The sequence below is a fragment of the Ostreococcus lucimarinus genome, chromosome 3, assembly GCF_000092065.1.
Source record: "Ostreococcus lucimarinus CCE9901 chromosome 3, complete sequence".
Classification (NCBI taxonomy): Eukaryota; Viridiplantae; Chlorophyta; class Mamiellophyceae; order Mamiellales; family Bathycoccaceae; genus Ostreococcus; species Ostreococcus sp. 'lucimarinus'.
In genome coordinates, this window is record NC_009357.1 from 396699 (window position 1) to 422715 (window position 26017).

The 26017-nt window shown below is 59.5% G+C and overlaps 21 protein-coding genes across 21 annotated transcripts; 12 read left to right on the top strand and 9 right to left on the bottom strand.

Annotated features, from left to right (window-relative positions):
* Positions 1-111: 111 nt before the first annotated feature.
* OSTLU_30569 (predicted protein) lies at positions 112-1158 on the top strand (the record flags this gene model as incomplete). The annotated part of the gene is made up of 1 exon (XM_001416607.1): positions 112-1158. One exon carries the CDS (start codon positions 112-114, stop codon positions 1156-1158), a length of 1047 nt encoding a protein of 348 aa, XP_001416644.1.
* Positions 1159-1208: 50 nt separating this feature from the next.
* Positions 1209-1694, bottom strand: OSTLU_34527 (predicted protein; the record flags this gene model as incomplete). Its single annotated transcript, XM_001416898.1, has 1 exon — positions 1209-1694. The coding sequence occupies one exon, from the start codon at positions 1692-1694 to the stop codon at positions 1209-1211; it is 486 nt and encodes a 161-aa protein (XP_001416935.1).
* A 768-nt stretch (positions 1695-2462) lies between these two features.
* Positions 2463-3624, top strand: OSTLU_34165 (predicted protein; the record flags this gene model as incomplete). The annotated part of the gene is made up of 2 exons (XM_001416608.1): positions 2463-2640; positions 2708-3624. 2 exons carry the CDS (start codon positions 2463-2465, stop codon positions 3622-3624), a joined length of 1095 nt encoding a protein of 364 aa, XP_001416645.1.
* Positions 3625-3730: 106 nt separating this feature from the next.
* Positions 3731-4303, bottom strand: OSTLU_7849 (predicted protein; the record flags this gene model as incomplete). Its single annotated transcript, XM_001416899.1, has 1 exon — positions 3731-4303. A coding segment is annotated over one exon (573 nt), but the record flags the coding sequence as incomplete, so codon positions are not given.
* An 89-nt stretch (positions 4304-4392) lies between these two features.
* On the bottom strand, positions 4393-5422 carry OSTLU_49228 (predicted protein). The gene has a single exon (XM_001416900.1). The coding sequence runs from the start codon at positions 5411-5413 to the stop codon at positions 4430-4432; it is 984 nt and encodes a 327-aa protein (XP_001416937.1). The 5' UTR covers positions 5414-5422; the 3' UTR covers positions 4393-4429.
* A 77-nt stretch (positions 5423-5499) lies between these two features.
* OSTLU_30574 (predicted protein) lies at positions 5500-6069 on the top strand (the record flags this gene model as incomplete). The annotated part of the gene is made up of 1 exon (XM_001416609.1): positions 5500-6069. The coding sequence occupies one exon, from the start codon at positions 5500-5502 to the stop codon at positions 6067-6069; it is 570 nt and encodes a 189-aa protein (XP_001416646.1).
* Positions 6070-6333: 264 nt separating this feature from the next.
* On the top strand, positions 6334-8087 carry OSTLU_30575 (predicted protein). The gene has a single exon (XM_001416610.1). The coding sequence runs from the start codon at positions 6401-6403 to the stop codon at positions 8039-8041; it is 1641 nt and encodes a 546-aa protein (XP_001416647.1). The 5' UTR covers positions 6334-6400; the 3' UTR covers positions 8042-8087.
* Positions 8088-8270: 183 nt separating this feature from the next.
* Positions 8271-9061, top strand: OSTLU_30576 (predicted protein; the record flags this gene model as incomplete). The annotated part of the gene is made up of 1 exon (XM_001416611.1): positions 8271-9061. One exon carries the CDS (start codon positions 8271-8273, stop codon positions 8979-8981), a length of 711 nt encoding a protein of 236 aa, XP_001416648.1. The 3' UTR covers positions 8982-9061.
* A 28-nt stretch (positions 9062-9089) lies between these two features.
* On the bottom strand, positions 9090-9515 carry OSTLU_30577 (predicted protein; the record flags this gene model as incomplete). The annotated part of the gene is made up of 3 exons (XM_001416901.1): positions 9090-9157; positions 9258-9314; positions 9431-9515. 3 exons carry the CDS (start codon positions 9513-9515, stop codon positions 9090-9092), a joined length of 210 nt encoding a protein of 69 aa, XP_001416938.1.
* Positions 9516-10122: 607 nt separating this feature from the next.
* Positions 10123-10992, top strand: OSTLU_30578 (MC family transporter: carnitine/acylcarnitine; the record flags this gene model as incomplete). Its single annotated transcript, XM_001416612.1, has 1 exon — positions 10123-10992. One exon carries the CDS (start codon positions 10123-10125, stop codon positions 10990-10992), a length of 870 nt encoding a protein of 289 aa, XP_001416649.1.
* Positions 10993-11072: 80 nt separating this feature from the next.
* On the bottom strand, positions 11073-11480 carry OSTLU_8571 (predicted protein; the record flags this gene model as incomplete). The annotated part of the gene is made up of 1 exon (XM_001416902.1): positions 11073-11480. A coding segment is annotated over one exon (408 nt), but the record flags the coding sequence as incomplete, so codon positions are not given.
* Positions 11481-11836: 356 nt separating this feature from the next.
* Positions 11837-12586, top strand: OSTLU_14596 (predicted protein; the record flags this gene model as incomplete). The annotated part of the gene is made up of 1 exon (XM_001416613.1): positions 11837-12586. One exon carries the CDS (start codon positions 11837-11839, stop codon positions 12584-12586), a length of 750 nt encoding a protein of 249 aa, XP_001416650.1.
* Positions 12587-13077: 491 nt separating this feature from the next.
* On the top strand, positions 13078-14220 carry OSTLU_14597 (AAAP family transporter: amino acid; the record flags this gene model as incomplete). The annotated part of the gene is made up of 1 exon (XM_001416614.1): positions 13078-14220. One exon carries the CDS (start codon positions 13078-13080, stop codon positions 14218-14220), a length of 1143 nt encoding a protein of 380 aa, XP_001416651.1.
* Positions 14221-14398: 178 nt separating this feature from the next.
* Positions 14399-15097, top strand: OSTLU_6338 (predicted protein; the record flags this gene model as incomplete). Its single annotated transcript, XM_001416615.1, has 2 exons — positions 14399-14752; positions 14810-15097. Coding segments are annotated over 2 exons (642 nt in total), but the record flags the coding sequence as incomplete, so codon positions are not given.
* A 398-nt stretch (positions 15098-15495) lies between these two features.
* Positions 15496-16353, bottom strand: OSTLU_30583 (predicted protein; the record flags this gene model as incomplete). The annotated part of the gene is made up of 1 exon (XM_001416903.1): positions 15496-16353. The coding sequence occupies one exon, from the start codon at positions 16351-16353 to the stop codon at positions 15496-15498; it is 858 nt and encodes a 285-aa protein (XP_001416940.1).
* Positions 16354-16459: 106 nt separating this feature from the next.
* OSTLU_92436 (predicted protein) lies at positions 16460-17584 on the top strand (the record flags this gene model as incomplete). The annotated part of the gene is made up of 1 exon (XM_001416616.1): positions 16460-17584. The coding sequence occupies one exon, from the start codon at positions 16460-16462 to the stop codon at positions 17582-17584; it is 1125 nt and encodes a 374-aa protein (XP_001416653.1).
* A 58-nt stretch (positions 17585-17642) lies between these two features.
* Positions 17643-18344, bottom strand: OSTLU_30585 (predicted protein; the record flags this gene model as incomplete). Its single annotated transcript, XM_001416904.1, has 1 exon — positions 17643-18344. The coding sequence occupies one exon, from the start codon at positions 18342-18344 to the stop codon at positions 17643-17645; it is 702 nt and encodes a 233-aa protein (XP_001416941.1).
* A 336-nt stretch (positions 18345-18680) lies between these two features.
* On the top strand, positions 18681-19088 carry OSTLU_30586 (predicted protein; the record flags this gene model as incomplete). The annotated part of the gene is made up of 1 exon (XM_001416617.1): positions 18681-19088. One exon carries the CDS (start codon positions 18681-18683, stop codon positions 19086-19088), a length of 408 nt encoding a protein of 135 aa, XP_001416654.1.
* Positions 19089-19200: 112 nt separating this feature from the next.
* Positions 19201-21156, bottom strand: OSTLU_14601 (predicted protein; the record flags this gene model as incomplete). Its single annotated transcript, XM_001416905.1, has 1 exon — positions 19201-21156. The coding sequence occupies one exon, from the start codon at positions 21154-21156 to the stop codon at positions 19201-19203; it is 1956 nt and encodes a 651-aa protein (XP_001416942.1).
* A 309-nt stretch (positions 21157-21465) lies between these two features.
* Positions 21466-23103, bottom strand: OSTLU_14602 (predicted protein; the record flags this gene model as incomplete). The annotated part of the gene is made up of 1 exon (XM_001416906.1): positions 21466-23103. One exon carries the CDS (start codon positions 23101-23103, stop codon positions 21466-21468), a length of 1638 nt encoding a protein of 545 aa, XP_001416943.1.
* A 363-nt stretch (positions 23104-23466) lies between these two features.
* PPR2 (pentatrichopeptide repeat (PPR) protein) lies at positions 23467-25845 on the top strand (the record flags this gene model as incomplete). Its single annotated transcript, XM_001416618.1, has 1 exon — positions 23467-25845. The coding sequence occupies one exon, from the start codon at positions 23467-23469 to the stop codon at positions 25843-25845; it is 2379 nt and encodes a 792-aa protein (XP_001416655.1).
* Positions 25846-26017: the final 172 nt, after the last annotated feature.

Sequence of the window (26017 nt, forward strand, 5' to 3'; positions counted from 1 at the left end):
GTGTGCGGTGCGACGGTTGGCGCGCGGGCGCCATCGGGCGACGCGCGACCGCGCGCGATGTCCGTCGAAGACGCCGACGCGCGCGCCGACGACGATGCGAACGTCGCGTCGATGGGCGACGCGAGCGCGGCGGCGACGAGGAAAACGCCGCTGAACGCGGAGCAAAAGCGCGCGCTCGTGGACCAGCTCGAATTTTACTTTGGCGACGCCAACGTCGTGACGGACGCGCATCTGCGAGGGATGATGGACTCGAACGACGATGGGTGGGTGTCGCTCGCGGAGGTGTGCGCGTTTAATCGCATGCGGGCGAAGCTGAAGAAACGTCGGTGGGAGGACGTCGCGGCGAACGCCGTTCGCGAGCTCGGGTCCAGCGTCGTCGAAGTATCCGAAGACGGCTGTAGCATAAGAAGATTGGAGCCGGTGCCGGATTTCGACGTGGAGGAGATACAGTCTAGGACGGTGGTTGTGGAGAACGCGCGGGAGTTTACGGTGGCGGCGTTGAGAGCGGAATTCGAGACGTGCGGGGAGGTGCTAAACGTGCGCGTGCGGCAGCCGGGCGGGAAGAAGTGCGACGTGGAAAAGCCGCGCGGGTTAGATTTAATCGTGGCGAATTCGAATTCGAATCGCGCGCACGCGTTGGTTGAGTTTAGTTGCATCGCCGAAGCGCAAGGGGCAGTGACGAGGTTGGACAATCCTACCGACTGGCGAAATGGTATGCGCGTGCGCGTGTTGCTCAAGCCGGGCCAGAAGAAAAAAGCGAAAAAAGTTCAGAAGGACCCCCCCGCGGCGCTCGAGGATGGCGGTGACGGAGAGAAAGCAGATGGTGAGGGCGATGAGGGTGATGGAGAGAAAGCGGAGGGCGAGGCCACAACGAAAAAGTCCAAGAAGAAGAAGAAATCCAAGCCTGATTATTCCAAATGGGCCTCCGCCGCCGCTTTCCGCGAGAACAAGATGACGATCACCAGCCTCGGCGGCGATGACGAAGCGACGGATGGTAACTCGGGAGAATCACTCGAGGACGCGCTTCCCAAAAAGTTGGTTTTGACGCCGCGAAGTCCAACCATGCCAGACGGCTCGCCAGGCTTCACACGAAAGCGAACGGTCACTCCAACGATAGACATCGCCAAAGAAGCCCACGATAATGGCGGCGGTGAATAGATTCGATGCTATAATATTCGACATAGGTTTACAAGGCGGTAAATTAACACTTAGCCGACGTTAGCGTCAGTGAGTGAAGCGCACGTGCACTGACCCGCGCTCGTCAGCATCGGTAGCCCGTTCCAATTCGCTCCTTTCGTCGCATCCGTCTTCAAATCTTTTTGAACACCCTCCCATATCTTCTTTTTCGCAACTTTATTGACGCCGTGCGGCTCGATATTCTCCGCGCCATCCCATGTGATGCGTTCGCCTGGCACGGCGCCTTCCGGAGCGCAGAGCAACTCAACATTTTCGTGCGCTGCATCGGATGCGGCTAAGAGCATACCGTTCGACTTCATCCCAGCCATATTACGTGGCTTTAAGTTCGCCACGACGATGACGAGTTTGCCTAAAACGTCGTCTTTGCTCATGTATGGCGCTAAACCAGAGCAAATGAGACGCGGTTCGTCCTCTCCGCACTCGACCATCTCAACGTATAGTTTCTCACTCTCGGGATGATTTTCTACGCTCAACACCTTACCAACCTTAAGTTCCATTCCGAGCAACTCCTCATTCGGCGTCACAGCGGACGACGCCGATGCAGTCGTCGTCGTCGACGGTTCGTCGACGCTCGTCGCTCCTGGTCCAAAATCTGTCCCGACGCTTCCGCCCACCGCCGGTACCTTGATGAATTTCCCGTCCCAGTGCGCGCTCTCTTTCATCATCCTCTCAACGTCTTCAAAATACTCCGGTTCGTCGTCTCGCATCCAGTCATCCGCCATGAGCCCCTCCCGTCCCGGCGCCTCGTACTCTTCCGCGTTCGACAAGTCAATCTCTCTCAACTTTCCGAACCATTTCACGATCTCGTGCACCTTGGGCGTCCAGTCTTCGATTTCCTCGTCCGTGATGTCGATTGCCGCCATCTTCGCCAGCTCGCGCAGGTCTGGGAGCGGCGGGAGCGGCGGGAGATCGCTCTCTGGGACCCTCTTGACGGACGCGTGAGAACCCTGGAGCGGGGTTGAGTTGGGGTCGAACGCGCGCGCGCGGGACGAACGACGCGTGGCGCGCGCGCGAAGCGGAGCAAGAAGCAGTTCTGCACGCGCTAACATCGCAGCTAGTCGACGAAGCGTCAAAGCGAGGCGCGATGTGCGGCGCGTGAGTGTTTGTTACCTGCAGGTTTAGACGACGGGACGAACGACGCGCGAGTCAACGACATTTCGCGTCGTGCGAGCGACGTGCGAGCGATTAGACCGTGGCGAGCCGATGTGTGAGCGTCATAAATCGTTCGAGAGGCGATAGGTATAATCTGAGACGGTGGTGTTATCATGGTGCGAATCACGCTGGAGCTTTTGCGGCGGCGCGCCGAACACAACGACGGCGCGCTGTTCACGCTCGAGGAAGTGGCGCTGCATCAGCAAGGCATAGAGCGGTTAGAGGTGCTTCAAGAAGCGTGTCCGAAGCTGAAAATTGTGTTGCTCCACGATAACTTGATCCCAAAGATAGGTGCGGCGTTCTGGCGCTCGCGTGGTGCGCGCTTGTTGACTGACAGCGAGACGCCACGCTCTCATAGAAAACGTGCGCAAACTCAAGGCGATGGAGTACTTGAACCTGGCGATGAATAATGTGACGACCATAGAAAACTTGGAGAAATGCGAGTCGCTGGTCAAGCTTGATCTCACCATGAATTTCATCACGCTCAAAGGGTTGCTGAAACTGGACCGACTCGCGGTCAACCATAGTTTAAGGCAGCTGTTCTTGATGGGGAATCCGTGCGCGGATTTCGAAGGATATCGCTCGTTTGTCATCGGAACGTTGCCGCAGCTCACCCACGTCGATGGCACGGACGTCACACACGTAGAGCGAATAATCGCAAGGCAGCACTTGCGGCGCATCACTGAAGATTTGGAGAAGGCCGCTGCCGCCGAGACGGCGACGACGGTCAGCGTGGACGAAATCGCGTCAATAGAACCCGACGCACGTCCGTGGTGCGCGGCGACTCGCATTCTCGATAATGAAGTCAAAATGACCACATCGTCCTCAATGAAACAGCCGCAAAATCATTTCGACGACGCCCGTGATGCATTCGATGTACTTCCAGACGACATCGCCGACGTCAAGCAGAAGAATCAAGGCGATTTCGATTTCAAGCTCACCGATTCTGAGGATGAAACTTCGATAGAACTCGAGATTAAAGTCGGTACCATCATCGACACCTCACTCATCCACGTCGATATTCATCCAAAGTTGGTGCGCGTGAAAATCAAAGGCGAGTTGTTGCAGCTGAAGCTCTCGCACGAAGTGGCCACAGACGCGAGCGTCGCCGAACGCTCAAAAGCGACGGGCAAGCTTCTGATCACAATGCCTAAACTAAACTGGCATTTGAAACCTAAATCAGTCGTAAGGGGAGACCCAAAAATCCGAGATCATCACGCAAGAGTGACCTACCACCGCGCGGAGAACGACGAACCGCCCGATGTGATTTGCTAAGCGATTCGCCGGCGCGTCATTTGGGTAAATCTCGGAGTGGCGCGCGGCGCACTCGCGGTTCGTTGAATGATCTATCCACGCCTTCGTGCGTGTGCTCAAACCTTCCTAGTGGGATGATCGTCTTGCCGTACTGTTCATTTATCAGCTCACCGGCGCCGGCGTAAAACGCTATGATGGAGACGCCCACGCCGAACAACGACGCGACGAGTTTAAGAGCAGAGCTTCCCGAATCCTTCGCCCCACCGAGCAGGAAAAACAGTGCCGCGAGGGTGAAAAACAGCGAACTTATCGCAACGTTCGTGTTCAACGACGCACAGAAGAGCACAAGAGTGAGAAATCCCCACATGAACAACATGGCTTCTTCGGCGACTTTATCGCGAGGGATGACGGCTTCATACGCCAACACTTCGTACGTCCCGTATGAAAGCCAAAATCCGCCGTACGACGCGAACGCCACGGCGCTGAAACTTTGTCCTCGAAGTGCAGAAAGGATACCCGCGAGAAGTTGGACTAAGCCACCGAATCCAAAGGCGAACCCGATGGTCACGCCCACGGCGCCGTCGTCCGAGGCGCCCACGCGAAGCTCCTTCACACTCAGCATAGCTGTCGTCAATGCGAACGCCCACAGACCGAGCGTGCCGACGTTAGCGATCGGTGGTTTCATCGTCATCGTTTGCATCCTCTCAAGAGCATCTAGGCGTTTTTCGATGTTTCTGACGTTAGCGTCCATGATGGACCTGCGAGTCTGCGTGTGAAGGAGAAGTATCGTAGTCGCAACGACGACGCTGGTTTTACAATCATCTATCTACTCTGGATCCGGGAGTTCCGCTAGCAAGCTCAAGAGCATGGATCGCTCAGATTGAAACGACTCGTCTTCGCGCGTGGTTTGGAAATCTTCGAGGTAGGTGATGAGCTTGGCTTTGTTCTTGGACAAAATCATCGCCACCGACGCGGGTTTGTCGGGATTTGCGACAAACACCTTGAAGATGTGAAACGCTTCAAACTGAATCGATTTCGATTCATCTCGCATCAAATTCATCATTAAGCACAGGTTTTCAACTTCCGCGACGTATTTCAGCATCACGGTCACGTTCGCGCTGTCGAGCAAGAGTTCGCCGAGCAGTTTGAGCGCCTGTCGGCGAGTGACGTAGTTACCCTTTTCCAAAAGATCCGTGTACGCCTTGACGAACCTCTCGTAATTCGCGTTCAAGAACTCCGCCGCCACGTCTTTATGTCTCGTCAACGCCTCTCGAAACGTCGCCATCGCATCGCTCGCGATTTCAAACGTTTCCAACTGCATGTACTCGAACATTTTCCAAAAGTTTTCCCCGTACAAAATCTTTCGCACCAGCGTCTCGTTCCTACACATATCCCTCAGCATCGCCCCGAACGTCAACGCCACGTCCGAGTTTTCGTACCCTCGCGCGATCGCCTCCAAAACCTCCGGGTTCTCGCTCAGATCCTCCACCACGACGTCGTGTCCCCGCACCGACGTGCGCACGATGCAATTAAAAACCGTCGCCGCGTCCTTCCTCGTCTCGAACGGCAGATGCGGCAGGTGCGAGACGATCTGCGCCACCAGTCCGCACGCATTCGCCTTCACCACGAGCGTCTCGCACGCTTGCTGCGCCGACGCATCGCCGCTCAGCAACAGCGCTCGCATCTCTCCAAAGTACTTGCTCACGCTCTCCACATCCTTGGCGCTCGTGCGATCGACGCGCAGGCGCTCGAGGGCGGCGTGCGACTTCGTGACGAGCTCTTCGGGCGTGCGGACCTTTTTGCCGAACATCGCGACGCGCGCGCGACGCGCGAAGCTCTGTGCGGGCGACGCGTGTCCTCGGCACCCGCAGGCGCGTCACAATCAGCCGCGGTACCATGCGACCGAGTCTGTTGACGTCCGATCGCGCCCAACACAGCGCCGCGCGCCTATCCCGCGCCCGCGACGCCGTCGCGCGCCAGCGCGCGGCGTTCCAGAGGTTTCAAACGACGCGCGGAAGCGATGGATTCGCATCGACGTCGTCGCGCGAATCGCCCGCGTGTAGCGCCGTGCGCGAATCCACGCGCACGCGCGCGACGCCGAAAGACACCAACGTGTTCATCGAATCGTTCTTCGACCTCGCGGACACCGTCGCTGGCGGACGCGAAGGCCCCGGGTTCTCCAAGCTCGCCGAGCGCATCGGCGACGACGTCTACGTCCAAGTCAACGCGTGGCGACTCTACACGCGCGACATGAAATTCCACGACGGCTTGGCCAAGGTATTCGCGGTGAAAATCGCACAAAACAGCAATAAAATCGACGACGCGGTGATCGACGAAGTCTTAGGCGTCGTTCGCGTGCCTTTGGGGGGCGGGAAATCCGACGTCCCGCTCGGCGATTTGTGCCCGTCGCCGAGCGTGAACAATTTGAAGAACATCTTGCGCGATTACGTGGACGATCGTCTGTGATGCCGACGCGCATTTTCCGACGGCTTCATCCGTCCGTCCGCGCGTTCGTTCGTTCGAGCGCGCGCTCTTTAGTTATCATCAATAGACAGCCAACCTGCAGCTAATCCGCCGACCGCCCCCGCGCTCTATCTGATCCACTTCCCGAGTCCCTTTTTTCTGAGTCACGAACCGTCGACGCGAAACCCCGAAATTTTTTCGGGCATCCGCGCGCGTCGGCGTCGATCATCTTCGTCTCGCGCGCGCGCGTCTCGAGCGCCATTCGTCGACGATCGTCGCGAACGCCGACGCGCGAATTTTCTCCGCTCGCACCGCACCCGCACACACGCCAAGCATGCACGCCGCGAGCGCGCACGTCCACGCCGGCGCGGTCGCGCGCACCCCGTCCGCGGCGGCGGCGCGCCGAACGCCCGCGCGCCGCACCGCCGCGACGCGCGCGGTCAAGGCGCCGACGCTCGACATCAACACGAAGATTTTTGAAAAAGAAATCGTCGACGTCGCGGGCGAGCAAGAGTACATCGTGCGCGGCGGGCGACACTTGTTCGCGAAGCTGCCCGAAGCGCTGAAAGGGATCAAGACGATCGGGGTCATCGGATGGGGCTCGCAAGCGCCCGCGCAAGGGCAAAACTTCCGCGATTCGCTCGTCGAGGCGGGGATGACGGATGTGAAGGTGTGCGTGGGGTTGCGACCGGATTCAACGTCGAACGCGGAGGCGCGAGCTGTTGGATTTAACGAGGCGGACGGGACGCTCGGGGAGACGTTCGACATCATCGCGAAGAGCGACTTGGTGATGCTGTTGATCTCCGATGCGGCGCAAGCGAAGATGTACCCGCGCATTTTGGCGGCGATGAAGCCGGGCTCGACGCTCGGGTTGTCTCACGGATTCTTGCTCGGGGTGATGAACTCTGAGGGGGCGAAGTTTCGCGACGACATCAACGTCGTGCTCGTCGCGCCGAAGGGTATGGGTCCGTCTGTTCGTCGATTGTATGAACAAGGTAAGACGACGAACGGGGCGGGCATTAACGCTTCTTTCGCTGTGCACCAAGATGCGACCGGTACCGCCACGGAAATCGCCCTCGGCTGGTCCATTGCCGTCGGCTCTCCGTTCACGTTCGCGACTACGCTCGAGATGGAATACCGCTCCGACATCTACGGTGAGCGCGGTATCTTGCTCGGTGGCGTCCACGGTATCGTAGAGTCTTTGTTCCGCCGATACACTCGCGCAGGCATGTCCGATGAAGATGCCTTCAAGAACACCGTCGAGTGCATCACCGGTCCGGTCACGAAGATCATCTCCACCAAGGGCATCAAGGCAGTGTACGAAGCCGTCGAGGACAAGAAGACCTTCATGGAAGCCTTCTCCGCGGCTTACAAGCCGTGCAAGGACATCCACTACGAATGCTACGAAGAAGTGCAATCCACGAACGAAATCCGATCCGTCATCATGGCTGGCGATCGCTTCGACCGCTTCCCGATGGGTAAGATCGACGAGACGTACATGTGGAAGGTTGGCGCCGGCGTTCGCGCCAAGCGCGTCGAGAGCGAAATCCCGCTCAACCCGTTCACCGCCGGTGTGTACTGCGCGTGCATGATGTCTCAAATCGACACCCTCCGCGAAAAGGGTCACTCCTACTCCGAAGTGTGCAACGAGTCTGTCATCGAAGCCGTTGACTCTCTCAACCCGTACATGCACGCTCGCGGCGTCGCCTTCATGGTTGACAACTGCTCTTTCACCGCCCGTCTCGGCGCGCGTAAGTGGGCCCCGCGTTACGACTACATTCTCGACCAGCAAGCGTACACCGCGTACGACAAGAACGCCGGCATCGATTCCGAGGTTGAGTCCAAGTTTATGAACAACCCGGCGCACATCGCCATCGCCAAGTGCTGCGAGCTCCGCCCGTCCGTGGACATCTCCGTCTCTACCGAAGGTTCCGACGGTGTCGGTGGCGCGCGCATGGAAAACAAGATGGGTTAAACATCTTTCCCGTCTCTTATCGTTGCGATCGTAGGGTGACTTCTAGAGTCCTGGATTAATCTCATTTATCAACTGTCTGATATCCAAAGCCGCCTCGCCGCGCCGCCGCGCCCGCAGACCTCGACGCCCGCGAGCGGCCATGAGCGACGCCGAGCGTCGCGCGGACGAAAGAGACGCGTTGAAAGCCATCCTCGGCGTCGACGCCGTCGAATACACCTCCGCGTCGACGATGCGCGTGCGCATAAAAGACGAAGCGTTTTGGTGCGACGCGTCGTTGCGAACGCCCGACGACTACCCGAGCTCGAGCGCGCTGGACGTGCACGCGGTCGTGAGCGACGCGTTGAATCGTGAGCACGAAGCGGCGATCGTCGCGCGCGCGAGAGAGGTGGCGCGCGCGAGCGTGGGCGAGGAAAGCGCGTACGCCGTCGTCGCCGAGTTGGAGCAAAGTTTCAAGGAAGTCTTGGCGGAGGCGCGGGCGGCACGCGAGAGCGCGCGGACGACGACGACGGTCGAGGAGGACTATCACGCCGTCGTGCGCATCGATCACATGAACGATTCGGTTGGATATGTGAAATTGCTCAAGAAATGGTGCGAAGGGGAAGGCTTGGGCGCGCGCGCGCTTCACAAGCCGGCGACGGCGTCGGGTCGGATCGAGGGCGTGTTCGTCGCGTTATCCGGCCCGAATGACGGCATCAAATCGTTTTTGCAACGACTGCGCACCGAGCTCGTGGACGTGGATTCGAAGGGCGTCCGGTGTCGCGAACGCAAAGCGACGACTTTGTGTCACCGCAAGCGCAGCACGGTGAAACCTGGCGAGCGCGCCGTGGAATCGTTCCATGGATTCGAGTTGATTCCGTACGACACGGAGGGACAGCTCGAGGACGCGCTCGCGAAGCTCAACCTCTTGCACGTCGGCGACGGCGCGAGCCGATTCGCTTAGAAGATATAGCCAACGTAGTAATACATCGCCGGCGACGGATGTCGATCCGGACGACGTCGTCATCGCCGTCGCGTCGCGCGCCCGCGCGACCGTCGCGCCCCGTGTCTCTCACCTCACATCGTTCAAACCTAAATCCTTCCACGTCTCGTCTTCGTTTCCTCCCGTCCCGCCGTCCTCTGTCGCGAAAACCGAACCGTCGTCGTCGTCGTCTCGTCAGTCGTTCGCCTCGAACGCGCGCGCGTCGTCCGCGCGCCTCGTCCGCCCCACTCCACGCACCGTTCCCCTCCTCCGCGTCGTCCACCGGCGCCGCCATCTCCGCGTTCAACCGCACCGCTGCGCGCGCCGTCGTCCATCGTTCGCCTCGTCAGTCGCCGTCGCCTTTTTCCGCGTCGCCGTCGTCTCGCGTTTTTCACGCGCGCCCGCGCGTTTCGTCCCCGGTCCCGACGCACCGTCGTCCGGCAGCGCGTCGTTCGCCCACGCGTCGTCGACGACGTCGATCGCGCGCCAGTCCGCGCGCACCGCGCCGTCCTCCATCGTCGTCGTCTGTCGCGCGTGCGACGCGATTCGTTGCGACGCCGCGCGCGTGTTTTGAAAAACGCGCGAAACATACCACCGAGGGCGGACCCGAGATAGCACTATAACGGATCCGAATACCACTAAAGCGGCCCCGAACCGGAAAAATTTATATATCGCCCCTTTAGAGAGTACCTACACACATGACGAGTCATGAACCGTGGATATATACGTATTTTACACCGAACCACTTAAAGCGGACCCAAAAAATGCGGTCGGTCGGTCGGTCGGTCGGTCGGTCGGTCGGTCGGTCGGTCGGTCGGTCGGTCGGTCGGTCGCCGCGTGGGGGCCTCGCGCGCGATGATTATCGTCGCGTCTGGATAACGCGTCATCGCGCGACGACGCGTTATCCAGACGCGCGATGACGATGGCTCGCGACGGTGACGACGCGCGAGCGCTCATCTACGGCCTGCGACCGTTCGCGCCGAGCGCGGCGCTGCGACGACGACGCGATGGGGGGGCGGGACTCGACGCGACGACGCGCGGCGGCCGCGCGCCGGGCGCGCGCGCGCGAGGGACGAACGCGGCGCCGTTCGCGGCGAGCGCGAGCGAAAGCGACGCGGCGGGGATGAAATTCGCGAAGGATGTGTTCGCGGGGACGTGCGGCGGGGTCACGGTGACGCTGCTGGGGCACCCGTTCGACACGGTGAAGGTTTTGTTGCAGACGCAGAGCAGTAAGAATCCGGTGTACTCGGGGGCGGTGGACGCGGCGAGCAAGGTGATCAAGGCGGAGGGCGTGGGAGGATTGTATCGTGGGGTGACGTCGCCGCTCGCGGGACAGATGTTCTTCCGGGCGACGCTGTTTTTTGCGTACGCGCGCGCGAAGGAATTCGTGGGGGTGTCTCCGGAGGACCCGCTGAGTTACGCGAAGGCGGGCGCGATGGCGTGGTTGGCGGGGACGTTCTTTGAGTCTCCGATCGATTTGTACAAATCGCAGTGGCAATGTCAACTCGTCAAGGCGAAGGCTGATCCCACGTACAAGTCGCCGTACGGAAGCGTGGTGGACGTCGTCAAGGAGTCGTGGAAGTACAACGGCGTTCGCGGGCCGTACCAGGCGTTTCACGCGACGATGGCGCGGAACTTGCCCGCCGGCGCGGTGTACTTTGGGGTGTTTGAAAACGTGAAGAACTCGTTCGCGAAGACGAACGAGGATGGAAAAGCGACGAACGCGCAAATTATTTTATCCGGAGGCATCGGTGGTTTCTTTTACTGGTCGTTGTTCTATCCCATCGACGTCATCAAGAGCGCCTTGATGACGGACGCCGTGAACCCGGCCAAGCGCAAATTTACCGGATTCTTCGATGCCGCGGGCAAGCTGTACGCCTCGGGCGGCGTCAAGGCTTTTTACAGAGGCCTTGTCCCGTGTCTCTTGCGCGCGTCTCCCGCCAACGCGGGTATGCTCTTCACGGTGGACTACATTCGGCGCATCATAGATTGATTTGTTTAGGAGATTTTAAGTCAGTACTATCACCGACACATCGCTCAACGGATTCTAGTGTCTAATCGGCGTTACAATTCTAATTTCTTCGCGGCGACGACCACACCGTCGGCGTCGGCGTACACGTAGCTCCCCGGCTCGAAATCGACGCCGGCGAAACTCACCCGCGCGTCTCGACGTCCCGGATCCCGCTTACTACTCTTCAACGGGTGCGTCCCTATCGCCTTCACGCCGACATCAAATCTCGCGATATCTTCGCTATCACGCACGCACCCATTCACGATGATACCACTCCATCCATTCGTCGCCGCCATCTCCGCCAAGTTGTCTCCCAACAGCGCGCAGCGCGTCGACGCGCCGCCGTCGACGACGAGCACTCGCCCCCTCCCCGGCTCTTCGAGCGCCGCTCGGACGAGAGGATTATTTTCGTAGCACGACACGGTCGTCACCTCACCGTGAAACCGTCGTCGACCGCCGAAATCCTTGAAATAATTCGGCGTCGCCACGCGCACCGCGCGCGCCGTCGTCGCGTCGTCCACGTTTTCTGGATGATGCGCGTCGCACGCGTCCGCCGTGCCGAACCTCGACGCGTTCGCGGGCGGTGACGGCGTCGCGGGCGTCGCGTGCGTCGTCGTCGAACGCGCGGCCGAGCGCGCGACCTCGAGCGCGAGTCGACGCGCGCGCGACATCGCGCGCGCCGCTGTGGGGACCGGTCGGGCGCGTCCCCAAACCACGGCGCGTCCCGACGCGCGCGCGACGGCGTCGACGCGTCGACGACGGATCGACGCGCGTGAGACGATAGCGTGCGAACGCTCGATCGTCTCGCGCGCGATCGACGCGCGCGATGGAGCGATGCGCGGAGGAACAAGCGATGGAAATCGAGGCGCTGGAGAGCATCCTCATGGGTGACATGCGTAAACTTCCCGACGATTCCGGGGACGGGATCGCCTCGATCGCGAACTGCGCGCAATACCAGATTGAAATCAGCGCGTACGGTGATAACGATAGCGTGCCCGAGGACGAGGACGAGGACGACGCGGTGTTGGGATTGGTGTTCGCGCACTCGGAGACGTACCCGGACGAGCCGCCGAGCCTGAAGTGTCGCAGCGTGCGAGGCCTGCGCGAGCACGAGTTGGCGGATATCAGCGCGAAAGTGATGAAACAGGCGAGTGAGAGCGTGGGGGCGCCGATGATTTTTGACTTGGTGCAGACGTGTAAGGAGTGGATGCGTCGGCGCGTCGGCGCGAGCGACGTCGTCGACGAGGAAACCGAGGAGCAGCTCAAGGCTCGACTCGAGGCCGAGGCCGAGGAGCGCTTGCGTCAAATGCGTCTCGTGGGCACGCCCGTGACACCAGAGAACTTCAAGGCGTGGCAGGCGGCATACATGGCGGAGATGGGCGAATCTCTCGTGCCCGCCGAGTCGCGCGTCGACGGCAGGCTCACCGGTCGGCGATACTTTGAGACGCGTTCGGCGAAGGAATTACAGGATGATCTCGACGCCCAGGACGAGGACGGGGACTCCATCGACGGCAACGACGATGATGATGATGACTTCAGTTCTTCCGACCGATCAGACTCCGATCGCGATGATTAATCGTTCGCGTAAAGCGCGCATAGCCTAGGATAGTTGTAGAGCTCGGATAGCACGAAGTCGAATAGGAAACGTCACACCGCCGCGCTGGCGCGCGCGGCGCCCCGTCGGGGCCGACACAGCGACGCGCGATGGACAATCCTTACGCTGACCTCAGCGCCGCGAACGATGAGGAATCAGCCGGCCTCGTCCGCGCGAACGACGAAAACGCGTGCGACTCGAGCTCGAACGATGAAAACGCGTCACCGCTCGTTCAGTTAGACGCCACGGAACACTCGGTCGACGCCAGGCTGCCGCGAGCGGACGTGCGGACGATTGCGCTGAACACGTGGCTTTACATGGCGACGCCGATGTCCATGCCGGCCACGGTCGCCGTCGCGGGCGCGAGATGGTCGATGGTTTTTTTCACATACAGCGCGGGGTCCACGTACTGGACCGGACGCGTGCTGGGAAAGGCGTTTTTAGCCGATCCGACGTGCACTACGTACGCGAAGATGACGTCTAAGGCGGCGTCGCGGGTGCTGATTCGTCGGGGCGTAGACGAGAGCAAAGTGGGGAAGTGGGAGCCGCGCATCGAGTTTGCGGTCCTCGTGTTGCAGTTTGTCACGTATTATCTCGATGCAACCGTCCAGATAGTGTACATAACGCAGTACTTTGGCCAGACGTTCACAAATGTGAAGATGTGTAGCGCGACCTGGGCGTTGTTCGTGGGCGTGATGTCGTTACCCGTGGTGCAGATTCCCACGATTCACGACTCTGGGCGCGTCGTAGCGCTACCGTGCGTCGCGGTTGTCGTCGCTCTCGCGGTGTTTTTCGGTGAGATCCTGTCCACAAGACCGTGGGAGAAGTGTGACCCAGGACCAACGTACGGTCGCGTCGTGACGAGCGCGAGCGTGTTCAATTCGCTTGGGAACTTTGCGTATGGATTTGGTGGACACGGCTTGTATCCCGAGGAGTTGCGCGAGATGAAACATCCCGAAGATTGGCCGAAGGTGCTGAACATCACGTACGGCACGATGGTTCCAATATATTTGCTCGTGATGTACTGGGGTTACAAAGCATACGGTGATTTCGCGAAGGGAAATATTAACTTGAACTTTCCGCACAATGGCGCAAACATTGTCTCCATGCTGATGCAAAGCGTTCAGTGTTATTATGGCGTCTTCTTCACCTCCATTACGCTCATGATGCGAATTGAGACGTATTTGGGAGTTGACCCAACACGAGGCTGGAGCGTCGTCACGCGATACGGCGTCTCACCGGCGGTATTTCGCCTTGTGTTTCGAACATTCTTTCTCGCCACCGAAGTCATAGTCGCCGCGATTTTCCTTGCGGTATCTGGAGACGTCATTCTCGACATCCAATCGCTCGCAGGAGCGGTTGGTATGACGGCTATGACGTTTTTCCTTCCTTCGTTGATTCATTACGGGTTCAACATGACTGAAAGGTCGTCAAATCTCGAACGGTTCTGGGTCGTGGTGAACTTCACGATGGGCGTCGCGATCATGTTTTCGGGCTTGTACGGGTCGCTGTCGAGCCTTTTCGCGAACAAGCTCGTGGACCAGTGCCCGGTGGAGTACGTTTACGCCCCGCACGACCCGAGAGATCCGTGTTACGTCAGTGGCATTCACTACTGAGCTCCCTATGTTGTACAAAAATGTATTGTCTAACTTCACTTGGAGCCGCGAGCGCGCGCAAATGTCCGCACTCGGTGCGTTCGTCCCGCGCATCTCCTCGGCGCGATTTGCGCGACGCGCCCTGACTCCCCATGCGCGCGTGATGTCCGCGAACGCGTCGAAGAGCGAGGACGAAGTCATCCTTGTCACCGGGGCGACCGGTCGCGTTGGTAAAGAAGTCGTCGCACGGTTATCGGCGATACCCGGATTCAGAGTACGCGCGGCGACGCGGGATAAATCGGCATACGCCGAGGCGCTCGGCGCGCACGAAACCGTGGTTTTTGACCTGGAAGATAAATCGACTTGGCCAGGCGCGATACGAGGCGCGACGAGATTGTTCTCGAGCACGCAGGACAAGCACATCAGCCAGCACATGGAGTTTGTGAAGTGGTTGGGAAACACTCCAGAGGTACGAGATAGCTTAAAGCACATTGTACGGGTGAGTTGTTTCGGAGCTGATACGAATACAAACTCGTACGATGCGTCTATTCACGTATCGAGACAGAACGCCGGAATACCGCTCATGCTGCAGCATTATTGGTGGTCCGAGGAATGCTTTATCGAAGCCGGTTTCAAGGAAAAGTTGACTTCTGTTCGAGGTAACTTTTACATGAATCATTTACTGAAGAACGAGCTCGAAAGTATAAAGACAAAGGGAATGTTCACGTCGCCTTTGGGAGACTGCAAGAATAGTTTTGTAGCGTGCAACGACATGGCGGAGGCAGCGGTGAGATGCTTCGTCGAGGGACCTGAAAGACACGGGGATAAATTCTATGACATCTGCGGTGCGCAAAGTACGAGTATGGCTGAAGTGGCTGAGATTTTAACGAAAGCTTTAGCCACCGACGAAGCGAAAAATGTGTGCCCGGAAGCCCACGGGAAGCGCATCACGTATGTGCCACAAGACATCGAGCAGTTCGAGCAAGACTTTGGTAGTACGCGAGCAGAATTTTTCGAGTACCTTCGAAATGGATTCTATTCTCGGTGTTCGCCAGACTTTTATAACATCACCGGTAAACGGCCGATGACGTATTTTGAATATTTGACGACAAAAGGCGCCGCAGGCGATACCGGTCTGACGGAATTATTTTCTTCGCAGGGCGCGTTGTTCACCAAAGGTGTCGATCAGTTCAAAGATCTCAAGGATGTCAAGAAGTGAACACTCTAAATCAGATGTATTAAAAACAGGTGTGTGTTGTCTCTGCTATGGCTCGACCAGAAGCCTTCAACGCTACATCACTCTTCGTCTTCCGTCGCCTCTAGAACAACCTTCGCGGACGCCGCGTAGTGAAGTTTCGCCGCCGCGATGCACTTCATAAGCGTATCTTCCGTCGCCTCGACTTCACCGCCTGGCTTAAAAACTCCCCGAAGTAACCCGTCCTCCGTCAACACCACGCTCACCTCGCACTCGCTCAGCGCTTCCTCCTCCCGCGTCGGATCCACCAACAAATGTTCTCGATAAAGCGCCGTCGTCAGGCACACCGGCATCGTCTGCACGTCCAAACGCGTCCCCTTTCGCACGCCATCGCCGTTCATCGCCGTTCCATCACCCTCCAGCGCCACCTTCCCTCGCGTCACCGCGACCTCCGGCAACACGCAGTCCCGCAGCGCCGCCATCACCGCCGTCACCGCGCAATCCGCCGCCCCTCCGTCATCGCACAGCACTATCACATCCACTCTCACCCGCCACGCGAACGTGCCTCGTTCGACGCACAGCTGCTTCAAATCCTTCCCCAGCACCGCCGCGTTCGCCACCGCGCTCGCGCACGCCGCCGCCGCCGCCTCCCTTCGCCCCCGCGTCCGTCCGTCTCGCGCGTCCTCGCTCGCCTGCGGCGCGTGATCCACCGCTATCTCTAAAAACCCCTCCTCCGGCCGCGTCGCGTCCGGCGTCGCGATCGTCGCCGTGACGCCCGCGCACGCCGTCGTCGCGCCGTGTTTCGCGAGCGCGCTCCCCAGCGCGCCGCTCGCGACGCCCGTCGCGCACGTTCGCGCCCGCGCGCGCCCGAGCGGTCTTCCGTCCCCTCTCGCGCCGCTCGCCAGCGTCTTTTCGCACGCCTCGCGCGGGTACAACCGCGCGTACGCCGCGGATTCCATCGTCCGAGACGTCCGAGGTGTGGGGGAACGACGCGCGCGCCTCGCGCCCGTCGCGCCGCATCGCGACGCGCGCGCGCGCGATCTCGCGTCTCGATCGTCTCGGACGATGTTCGCGAACGACGCCGCGGGCGCCGATCGGCGCGGGACGCCCGCGAGGCGCGGGCGAGACGAGGACGCGCGCGCGCTCGCGACGCCGCGCGCGGACGCGCGGGCGCGGCGCGGCGATTTCGCGTCGCCGGTGACGGCGGGGCGAACGCGCGAGCGCGACGACGGACGCGCGATCGGGACGATGGAGGAAAGGGCGGGGATCGGGTCGGCGACGCGCGACGGCGCGCGCGGCGCGGGCGAGCGGGCGAGCGAGGCGAGGGGGGCGCCAAAGTTTTCGTCGTTGCTCTTCGCGTCGCCGGGGGCGAATCGAGAGACGACGCCGAGCGGAGGGTTGTGTCGCACGGAGAGCCTCGCGGGAGGTGGATCGACGCCGAGGACGAGCGGGGGGTCGAACAGGTACTTTGGCGGCGGTGGACCGGCGAGCGCGAACCGAGGGAAACTGGAGGAGCGCGCGACGCCGGCGCCGGCGCCCGTCATCGGAGGGGTGTCGAGCCGAGGAACGCCGCTGTTCGCGCGCACGGAGACGGGTGGGGATGATCACACGCCCGGATTCTTGCGAAGGGCGATCGAGAAGACGCACGCGGAGAACGCGGCGGGGATCGACGCGCGAGGAGGCGAGGAGGCGTTGAACTCGTGGTTGGGAGCGCGCGGGGCGAAAGCGATCGACGCGCGCGGCGCGCCGTCGACGACGAACGCGGCGTTCACGACAGCGGCGGTGTTGAGCGATTCAGAGGCGGAGCATTGGGTCACCGTGTACGGGTTTTCAAAGGATGAAAAGGCTGTCGTTTTGCGCGAGTTTCAACGCGACGGCGACATCGTCAACTTTGGCGCGTTCAACGACAGTGGGATCTCAGTGAACTGGTTGCACGTCAGATTTGCTACGAAAGAAAGCGCCCGTCGCGCGTTGCGTAGAAACGGTCAAAACATTAGCGGAATCATGGTCGGCGTGAAGGAGCTCGACGCCAAGTCCAGAGCGGACGTCGGCGCGGGCGGATCTGGCGAAGGCAGACTATCGCGAAACGCGTCCGTGCGGCGCGTGGCGCCGATGCGCGACGGTATTTCTCTTCAACCGCGCCAGCGCACGACTTGGGACAAGGTGGTTCAGTTTATTTTCGGCGCGTGAGCTCGAGTTTGGACGAGCGACGTCGAAGGGAGCGATGAAATAAAAATCAACACGTAGTTTACACAATATCGTCCAGATTCAAGTGTCCCGTCGTCATAAGCTTATCAATCGCTAGTTGGGCGGTGACGACCGAGGGCATCATCATCACGCCACCGTACATTAATCGTTTCAACTCTCTCGCCGTCACGCGTTCATGCGTCATGTTAAACTCCTCCGCGTCGCGCTCACCCTCGTTGCACTCCTCACCATCGATGTTCAAGAACGGAAAGCACCTATTCCGACACCACTTCGTCTCCAACAGCCCCGGATTATCGTCGTCTAGCAGACTCATCAGCGTACCTCCGCGCAACCTCGACTCTTGCTGCAGTTCCTCGCGCGCCACCTCGTCCAAGCTCTCGTGTTTCCCCGGTTCAAAGCACCCGCTCGGCAGCACGACGCACTCCGAATTACTCCCTTGCGCGTACTCTCGTATGATGGTAAACTCCGGCTCTCCGCTCACCGTGCGTTCGCGACTGTGAAACGGCGCCACGCACACGAACCGAAACTCGCTTCTCGGGTGTCCCACGACGTCGTACGCGAACGACCGCGTCGTCCCGTCCTCGTCCGCGAACTCGATCTCTCGATCGTACACCGTGAGATACCTCGAGTGCACCACGTCTTCGCGCGCGATCGTTCCCGCGCGCACGCTCGCCGCGCGCGTCCCCGTCCCGCCGTCGTCGCTCGCGCGCGTCTCCGTCCCGCCGTCGTCGCCGCGTCCCATCGCGCGCGCGCGCGCGCTCGGCGCCGTCGCCGCGCGTCGCGCGCGCGTCACCGCCGCCGCGCTCGATCGCTCGATCGCCGTTCGAGCGCGCGCGCACCGCGCGAGCATGGGTTTGGCGGACGCGACGTCGGACGCGACGTCGTCGGACGCGACGGGACGGCGCGGAAGGTTTTCCGCGGGACGGACGACGCCACTCGCGCGCGCGACGACGACGCGCGCGAACGACGCGAGCGAAACGGAGCGCGGAACGCGACGCGCGCGATGCTGCGCGCGGTGCGTCGAGCCGCGCGGTCGGCGGCGTCGCGCGCGAACGCGGAGGCGCTGACGACGCGAGCGATGGCGATCGCGCGCGGCGAAGACGCGACGCGAACGGTGACGGTGGCGCGGACGGTGACGCGCGCGCACGCGACGACGGCGCCGACGATTCCGTCTAAACCGAGCCAGCCGGTGCAGACGAAACGGCCGGGGAAGCTGCCGAGCGACGCGGCGCACACGGCGAAGTGGCTGGATTCGAGCGCGAAGCCGAGCCCGATGGAGTACAGCGCGAGCGCGGAACCGGTGGGGGTGCCGGGAGATAAGGTGAGCTGTGATTCCCCGGGGGCGTGTAAGGATCGGTTTGGTGACGCCACGGGGGGGCTGGGGGCGCCGAATACGTACTATAAGTTGAACGATACCTCGCCCGAGTCGCCGGCGAAGTGCAAGTATTGCGGGCTGCGCTTCTACTCGCTCGGCGGACATCACTGACGCGGCGACGCGGCGGTACTTTTGGTCGGTACTTTTGTAACAAAAGAACAGAATGTAGTCAATGTCGTCGTATCGATCGTGTCATCGCGTCAATGTCGTCGTATCGATCGTGTCATCGCGTTCCGCGCGCGTGTCTCTCGGCTTTGATGATCTCGTCTACGACCCCCGGGTCGGCCAACGCGGAGACGTCGCCGAAATCGTCGACGTCGCCGGCGGCGATTTTCTTCAAAATTCTTCGCATGATCTTTCCGCTTCGAGTCTTCGGCAAATCTTTCACGATGACGACGCGTTCTGGCGCCGCGAAGGGGCCGATTTCCATGCGAACGTTCGTGATGAGTTCTCGTTGATGGATTTCGAGCGACGACCGTTTCTCGATGCTTCGAGACGGATCTAAGATGACGTAAGCGACGATGGATTCGCCCTTGACTTCGTGCGCGATTGAAACCACGGCGGCTTCGATGCAACTCGAGTGCTGCACTAATGCAGACTCAACCTCGGCGGTCCCGATGCGATGACCACTGACGTTCATGACGTCGTCCAAGCGACCCGTGATGAAGAGGTATCCATCGGAATCGCGTCGCGCGCCATCGCCCGAGAAGTAGTAACCACCCTCGTACACCTTGAAGTAAGAATTTTCGTACCGCTCGTGCGCGCCGTGAACGTCGAGAAACATCCCCGGCCATGGTTCTTTGATGCACAAGCATCCTTCGCCCTCGCCTTGAATTTCAGTTCCATCTTTCGGATCAAGCAGCACGGGAACGATTCCAAAAAACGGAAAAGTCGCGCTCGAAGCCTTCAAGGGTGTCGCACCGGGTAACGGTGTGATGATATGACCGCCCGTTTCTGTCTGCCACCACGTGTCACAAATCGGGAGTTTATCGTCGCCGACGACGCTGTGGTACCACAGCCACGTCTCGCTCGAAATCGGCTCGCCGACAGTTCCAAGGATTCGCAAAGAAGCGCGCGAACTTCGCTTGACAGGATCCTCACCGTAACCTTGCAACGTGCGCAACGCCGTCGGCGAAGTGTAGAAGACAGTAACGTCGTATTTGTCCACAGTTTGCCACCACACACCTGCATCTGGATACGTAGGCACGCCTTCGAAGAGCACAGTCGCGCATCCATTCAACAGCGGTCCGTACAAGCCGTATGAATGCCCCGTGATCCATCCTAGGTCGGCGGTGCAGAACAAAACGTCCTCTCCGGCATGTAGATCGAAGACGAACTTGCTGGTGGCGTACACGTACGTCTGATAACCGCCGACGCTGTGTACGACGCCTTTGGGTTTACCAGTCGAACCAGACGTGTAGAGAATGAACGCCGTGTCGCAACTGTCCAGAAATTCAATAGGTGCTGGCTTTCCATCCGTCCTAAACTCGGCGACACTCTCGTTCCACCACAAATCCCGATCCGAATGAAAAGGTACGTCTTCGACGTGCGGAACGCCTTCGATCTCAATGTCAGCGTTATGCTTCACGACAACTTTGTTTACGCAAAACCCATCGCTCTTGCAAATCTCCATTGCTTCGTCCACGATTTTCTTCAGCGGAATGATCTTTTCGGCGCGACGGGACGCGCTCGCGGTGATGACCATTTTGGCTTTGCAATCGTGAACGCGCTGCGCGAGAGATTTCGCGCTGTACCCGGCAAACACAACGCTGTGCACTGCGCCGATTCGCGAGCACGCGAGCATGGCGATCGGTAACGCTGGAATCATCGGCAAGTACATGACCACGCGATCGCCCTTCTGCACGCCGTGCGCTATCAAAAATTTTGCGAAAGTCTCCACCTCGACGAGCAACTCACGGAACGTAAATTCCGTGCAATTAATCTCATCATTCGCTTCGAAAATCAAGGCTCGTTTGTCACCCATACCATTTTCAATTTGTTTTTCGAGGCAGTTGTACGCCATGTTCGTCCTCGCGCCCTCGAACCATTTCACGTGAACGGGCCCCCGAGACGGGTCAAAGTTGTGCGTCGACGCGCTCGAGTCCAAATTTTCAAAGTACAGTTCGCCCGCGATCTCGGTCCAGAACTGATCACGCTCGTGAATTGAGCGATGATACATGCTCCGGTACTGTTCGATCGTGCGCACGTGCGCGCGCGATGCGAGCTCGATCGGTGGAAAGAACACATCTGACGCCTCCTCCACTTCTCTGAGGCGGTGCGCGTTGTTCTGTATGTCAATGGAACTACTGCGCGAATTCGGCGAGCCTGGTGGATCCGATGTAGCGGTTATGGCGACTGATTTACGACGTGATCGAGAGTTTCGCTTCGGGGCGAAGTGCGTTGGCACGTGGCGCGAAGTTGCCGAGCGCATGCCGAGTTGTGACGTGCTTCGTCTCGGGATCGCAAACGCAATCGACAGGACGGCGTGTCATTGAAACAATGTCGACAAGTTTGTGACGTCGACGCGCATGTTCGGAGCTGGCTGCGCGGACGGAGAGCTGTTCGCATCGTCGGGTTTACGCTTCGCGTCGTCGGTCGACTCGTCTTGTTTCGGCTTTGCATCCTCCTTTGACTCGGCGACGATCGGCGCTACGATCGGCACGTAGCTGCTCGCGCTTTTCACGATTGACGAAAGCCATTCTTGATCTGGTTGCTTCATCGATGACGATGACGATGACATAGATGACATAGACGATGATGGTCTTCGCTTTGAAGCGGGCGGTTTTCGGATCGGTTTCTTCGGCGGCGTTTTCGGCGTGTCAATCTCGCTCGCCACTTCTTCATTCAGAGCAACTTGCGCGAGGGACATGTCGTGGATGACAGACTGCGGTACGCCAGTGTAATTTTCCAACGTAGGCGGAGCCGCGAGCATGGTTTTCAAGTTTTCAAGCTCTTCGATACCAGTCTGCAAATCAGGACGAGTCAACCAGAAGAATTTTTCTTGACGTGCGACGCCCACACCGAGTACAAGAGCAAAAGCCCGCTGCGAACGGTCGTTCGGTAATGGATACTTGATCACGGGCATTCCTAACGCGCGCGCGTTTTCTATTGCATCAGTATCACCAGATCGCGTCGCGCGACAGAACACTTCAGCTCGGTGTCTCGTGATACGTTGCACGATCTGTTCTGATCGTGGACGCTGACGCGAGTACATGAGTACCAAGTCATCATTCGCTGGCGTAAGCCAAAACTCGAGTGCACTTTGCGTGAAACGCGTAGATACATCGTGTTTAAGTGTACACGGTCCCGATAATCGTCCCGACCTTCCGTAGCATGGTAAAAGAATTCCGCATCGTACAGCGGCGATGGGCTCGTCGAGCGCTTTGGCGACGCTCTGAATATCGTCAATTGTCAGAACGATTTCCCGACTCGTCGTGACCATTTTATACTTCGTACTAGTATTGCTCGTCTCGTCATTTCGCTTCTGTAAGTGCTTCACCTTGATGCTCATTCCGATACTCGTCATGCTCGAAGCCTCGACGCGCTTGAGTTCGGCTTCGGACGCCCCGGCAAATTCTGCGTGCTGATCACGACATCCCGCGAAGTGCGCGATTATCGGGACGTTTTCTGCCGTGGAAGTAGACGCTAAAGATTCGTCGTCCATGTCACTGTCGTCGATACGAAGCATTCCAATGTCGATCAAGTCATCAGGAATCGAAAAGTTGGCATTCAGCCCGACGCTTACGCCGCACTCGTAACAGCATCCAAGAGAAGGGGTCAAGCATTCTCCGCTATCGACTGGACAACATCGACAGAGCGTACGAATCACACTCGCCTCGGCCGCGCTCGCGTTCGCGCTAAAGCTCCGAATGAAGTGAATCTTGACTTTGTTCTTGTGCGCCGTTTCTAGAATCGCCGCAGCTTCGTCGTGGGTCATCTCCAACGCCTCGTCCGCCAAAACGACACAGTGCTTGTTGTCCTTATCGCCTCGATAACTCTTCAAAGCTAAGATGGCGTACCTCAACGCCGATCCAACGAATCCCGCGTTGTGCGAACCTGGCTCTCTCAATTTTCGCACGTCGCGCTCCAACGCCGACCACCACGCGTCGTTAAACTCCGTCGTCATCGAACGCACCGCGCATCCTCTCGACTTCCCGCGGCCTACGCTCCCATCTATGATTATCGCACCGCACGCGCGCGCGCGCTCACCGCGGCAAATCGCCTTCGCCGTCGAAACGAAACGATCCTCCGCGGCGTTTGTCTCTACATCTTCCACCGCCTCTCCCGCAGCCGTGCGCGCGAACACGAACGCCACCGCGGGTTCGCGCGCGACGTCCTCGACGAACATATTTTTCTATACCGATACGCTCGCCGACGCGCGACGTCGCTCGAGCGACACCGCTGGGGCGTCGCGCTCTGCATTTCGTGCGAGCGTTTTTTTTCGCCTCGTGACCTGAACCTTCAACCTTCAGTGCGCGACTCTCGCGCGATGTTTCGCGCGGTCGCGCGCGCCTGCGCCCGGGCGCGATCGCGCGCGGACGCGCAAACGTGCGGTCGAACGCGCGCGCGCGACGAGTCGGCGGTGTGGACGTCGGTGCGCGCGACGACGCCGAGGTGTTGGCTCGGGACAAAGGTTGAACTCGCCGAAGACGACGGGACGAGCGCGAGCGCGAGAGAGGACAGCGCGAGAGAGCAGACGCTGCGCCGACGGCACGTGGCGAGCATGCGACGCGCGCTTCGCGCGAATGATTTTGAGGGCGTGCGGAGAGAGTTTGAGGCGCTCGCGGCGTCGACGACGAAACCGGGACGCGCGGCGTGGAACGTAAACGTGCTCGCGGCGGCGCGAGCGCGAGAGCCCGAGGCGGCGCTGTCGATCGTCGAGTCAATGCTCGCGGATAATATCGGACCGGATGTGAGCACGCACACGGCGGTGATGCAGGCTTACGTGCGCGCGGGACGATACGGGGACGCGTTTAACTGGTTGAAGATGCACCTGTACGGCGTACCGAAGGACGTTGAACAAGGCTTTGATGGCGAAGATAACGTAGAAATGGACACGAGGTATGATCTATCACATGTGATTGGGGACATGATCGATGGCGATGAGGAACACGTGTCGAAGACGCGCGTGAATAGCATGATGTTTACAACCGTGATGAACGGCGCGGCAAAGGCGGGCGACCGAGCAACGGTGCAAGAAATCGAGACGATGATGTTTGAGTTCGATGTGGCACCTTTAGCAGATACGTTACACTGTTTGCTCAAGCTCGAGCGCGTCGCGGGGACGAGTGCATCGGTGGAATCTGTGTGGGATCGTTCCAAGCTCAAAGCGCGCGCGTTGAAAGCACATCAAGAACGCGTCGTCGCTCACGCGTTTCTGGGTCGCCAAAGAACGCAGCGCGCCGCCGAATCGCGTGCGCTCGCAGTGAAAGCATTAGAAGATCTGTACGATCGCGTGGGTCGGAAGCGCTCGGACGAAGACTTTGCGAAGCTGGAGAAGAACAATCATTCAGGGTCGAGATATGCTCGCTGGACCGGCGAACGTGGTTTAGAAGAGTACCGAAACAACTTGGTGAGCGACGACGATATCAAGAAAGTCGGAACGAAGGAAGTTTTAATAGCCACGAACGCCGTGATGCTCGCGCATGCTGCGGTCGGTGACACGGACACAGTCAATACATGGTTTGTTCGAATGGAAGAGGATTTGGGCATCAACGCAGACGTGCGAACGTTCAACGCAGTACTACGCGCCGAATACATGCGAGATAAGATAAAGCTCGGTGTCGTGGATCATGAGCAAGCAATGATGCGATTTCAAGAAGTGATGCTTGCGATGGAAGATCGAGAAGTCGAGCCGACGACGTACACGTTTTCGACACTTCTCTTGGCGCACGCAGAACAAAGCCACTTACCCGGTGTCGCAGAGGTTTTGAAGCTCATGCAAGAGCGAGGACTCGCGCTTGATACTACGATGTACAATATTTTATTGGGTGCTTGCGCGCGAGCGGGTGATTTAGACGCTGCGCTCAACGCGCGGGCAAGCATGGTCAAGTCTGGCATTGCCGCCGGCCCAGACACGTTCGTGCCGCTCTTCGCCGCGTGCACGAAACAGGCGGAGGAACTGGACTTGGACGGTGATATGTTTGAATTAGATGAAGAAGTCGTTGGACCTCTGTTAGATCGCACACGAGCGACTTTAGATAGCGTGGAGTTGGATATGCTCTCAAGCAACGTCGAGCACAACACGCAGTCGTTCACGGCTTTGGTCAAAGCCAGAGGGGCTTTGGGTCAGCCAGACGCCGTGTTCGACATGATCAGCGAATTGCCAGAAAACATCGAACTCGACGAAGTCGCCATCGGCCTGAGTGTTTTGGCGGTTGCGAAGCGTGAACCAACCAAGGCTATTGCGCTCGCCGATTCCCTCATGGACGAGTCGATGGTGCTGGATCCGTGGCTTCTCAACTGCATCATCACCGCTTACTCTCATCTCGGTCAAATCAAAGCAGCTACCGAGCGCGTGCAAGACTTCATCAAGCGAGGCGGTGTGCCGACTGTCGCAACGTACAACGCGCTCTTCCGATGCGCCGCCCAGAGCGGCAGCTTTGCCGAATACGCCCCGCTCGTCATGAACGAGATGTCATCGCGCGATCTCAAACCGGACAAGTACACTCGCAAATTTATCGCTGCTGTCACCGCCGGTTCATCCGTCCTCGATCGCGAGACGGCGGAAGCGCTTCTCAAAAAGTGTCCCGGCGGCGACAAGTTCTTCGTCGCCGAAGACGCCGCCGGACAGGACGACTTCGATTTCCTCGCCGACGCCGGCTTCGACGACGACGACGACGACGACGACGACGATCTATTATTGTAATCTCCTTCTGCACACATCCCACGCAGTTCGCGCGTCCACCGCTCTTCGCTCTTCGCTCATCGCTCAAAGCGTCTCGACTCGCGCCGAGCGCGAGCGCGCGCCAACGAAAAACCCGAACCGCTTTTTCCCCACTCGCGCGCGCTGCCCTCGCGATGCCCTCGACCGCGTCCGA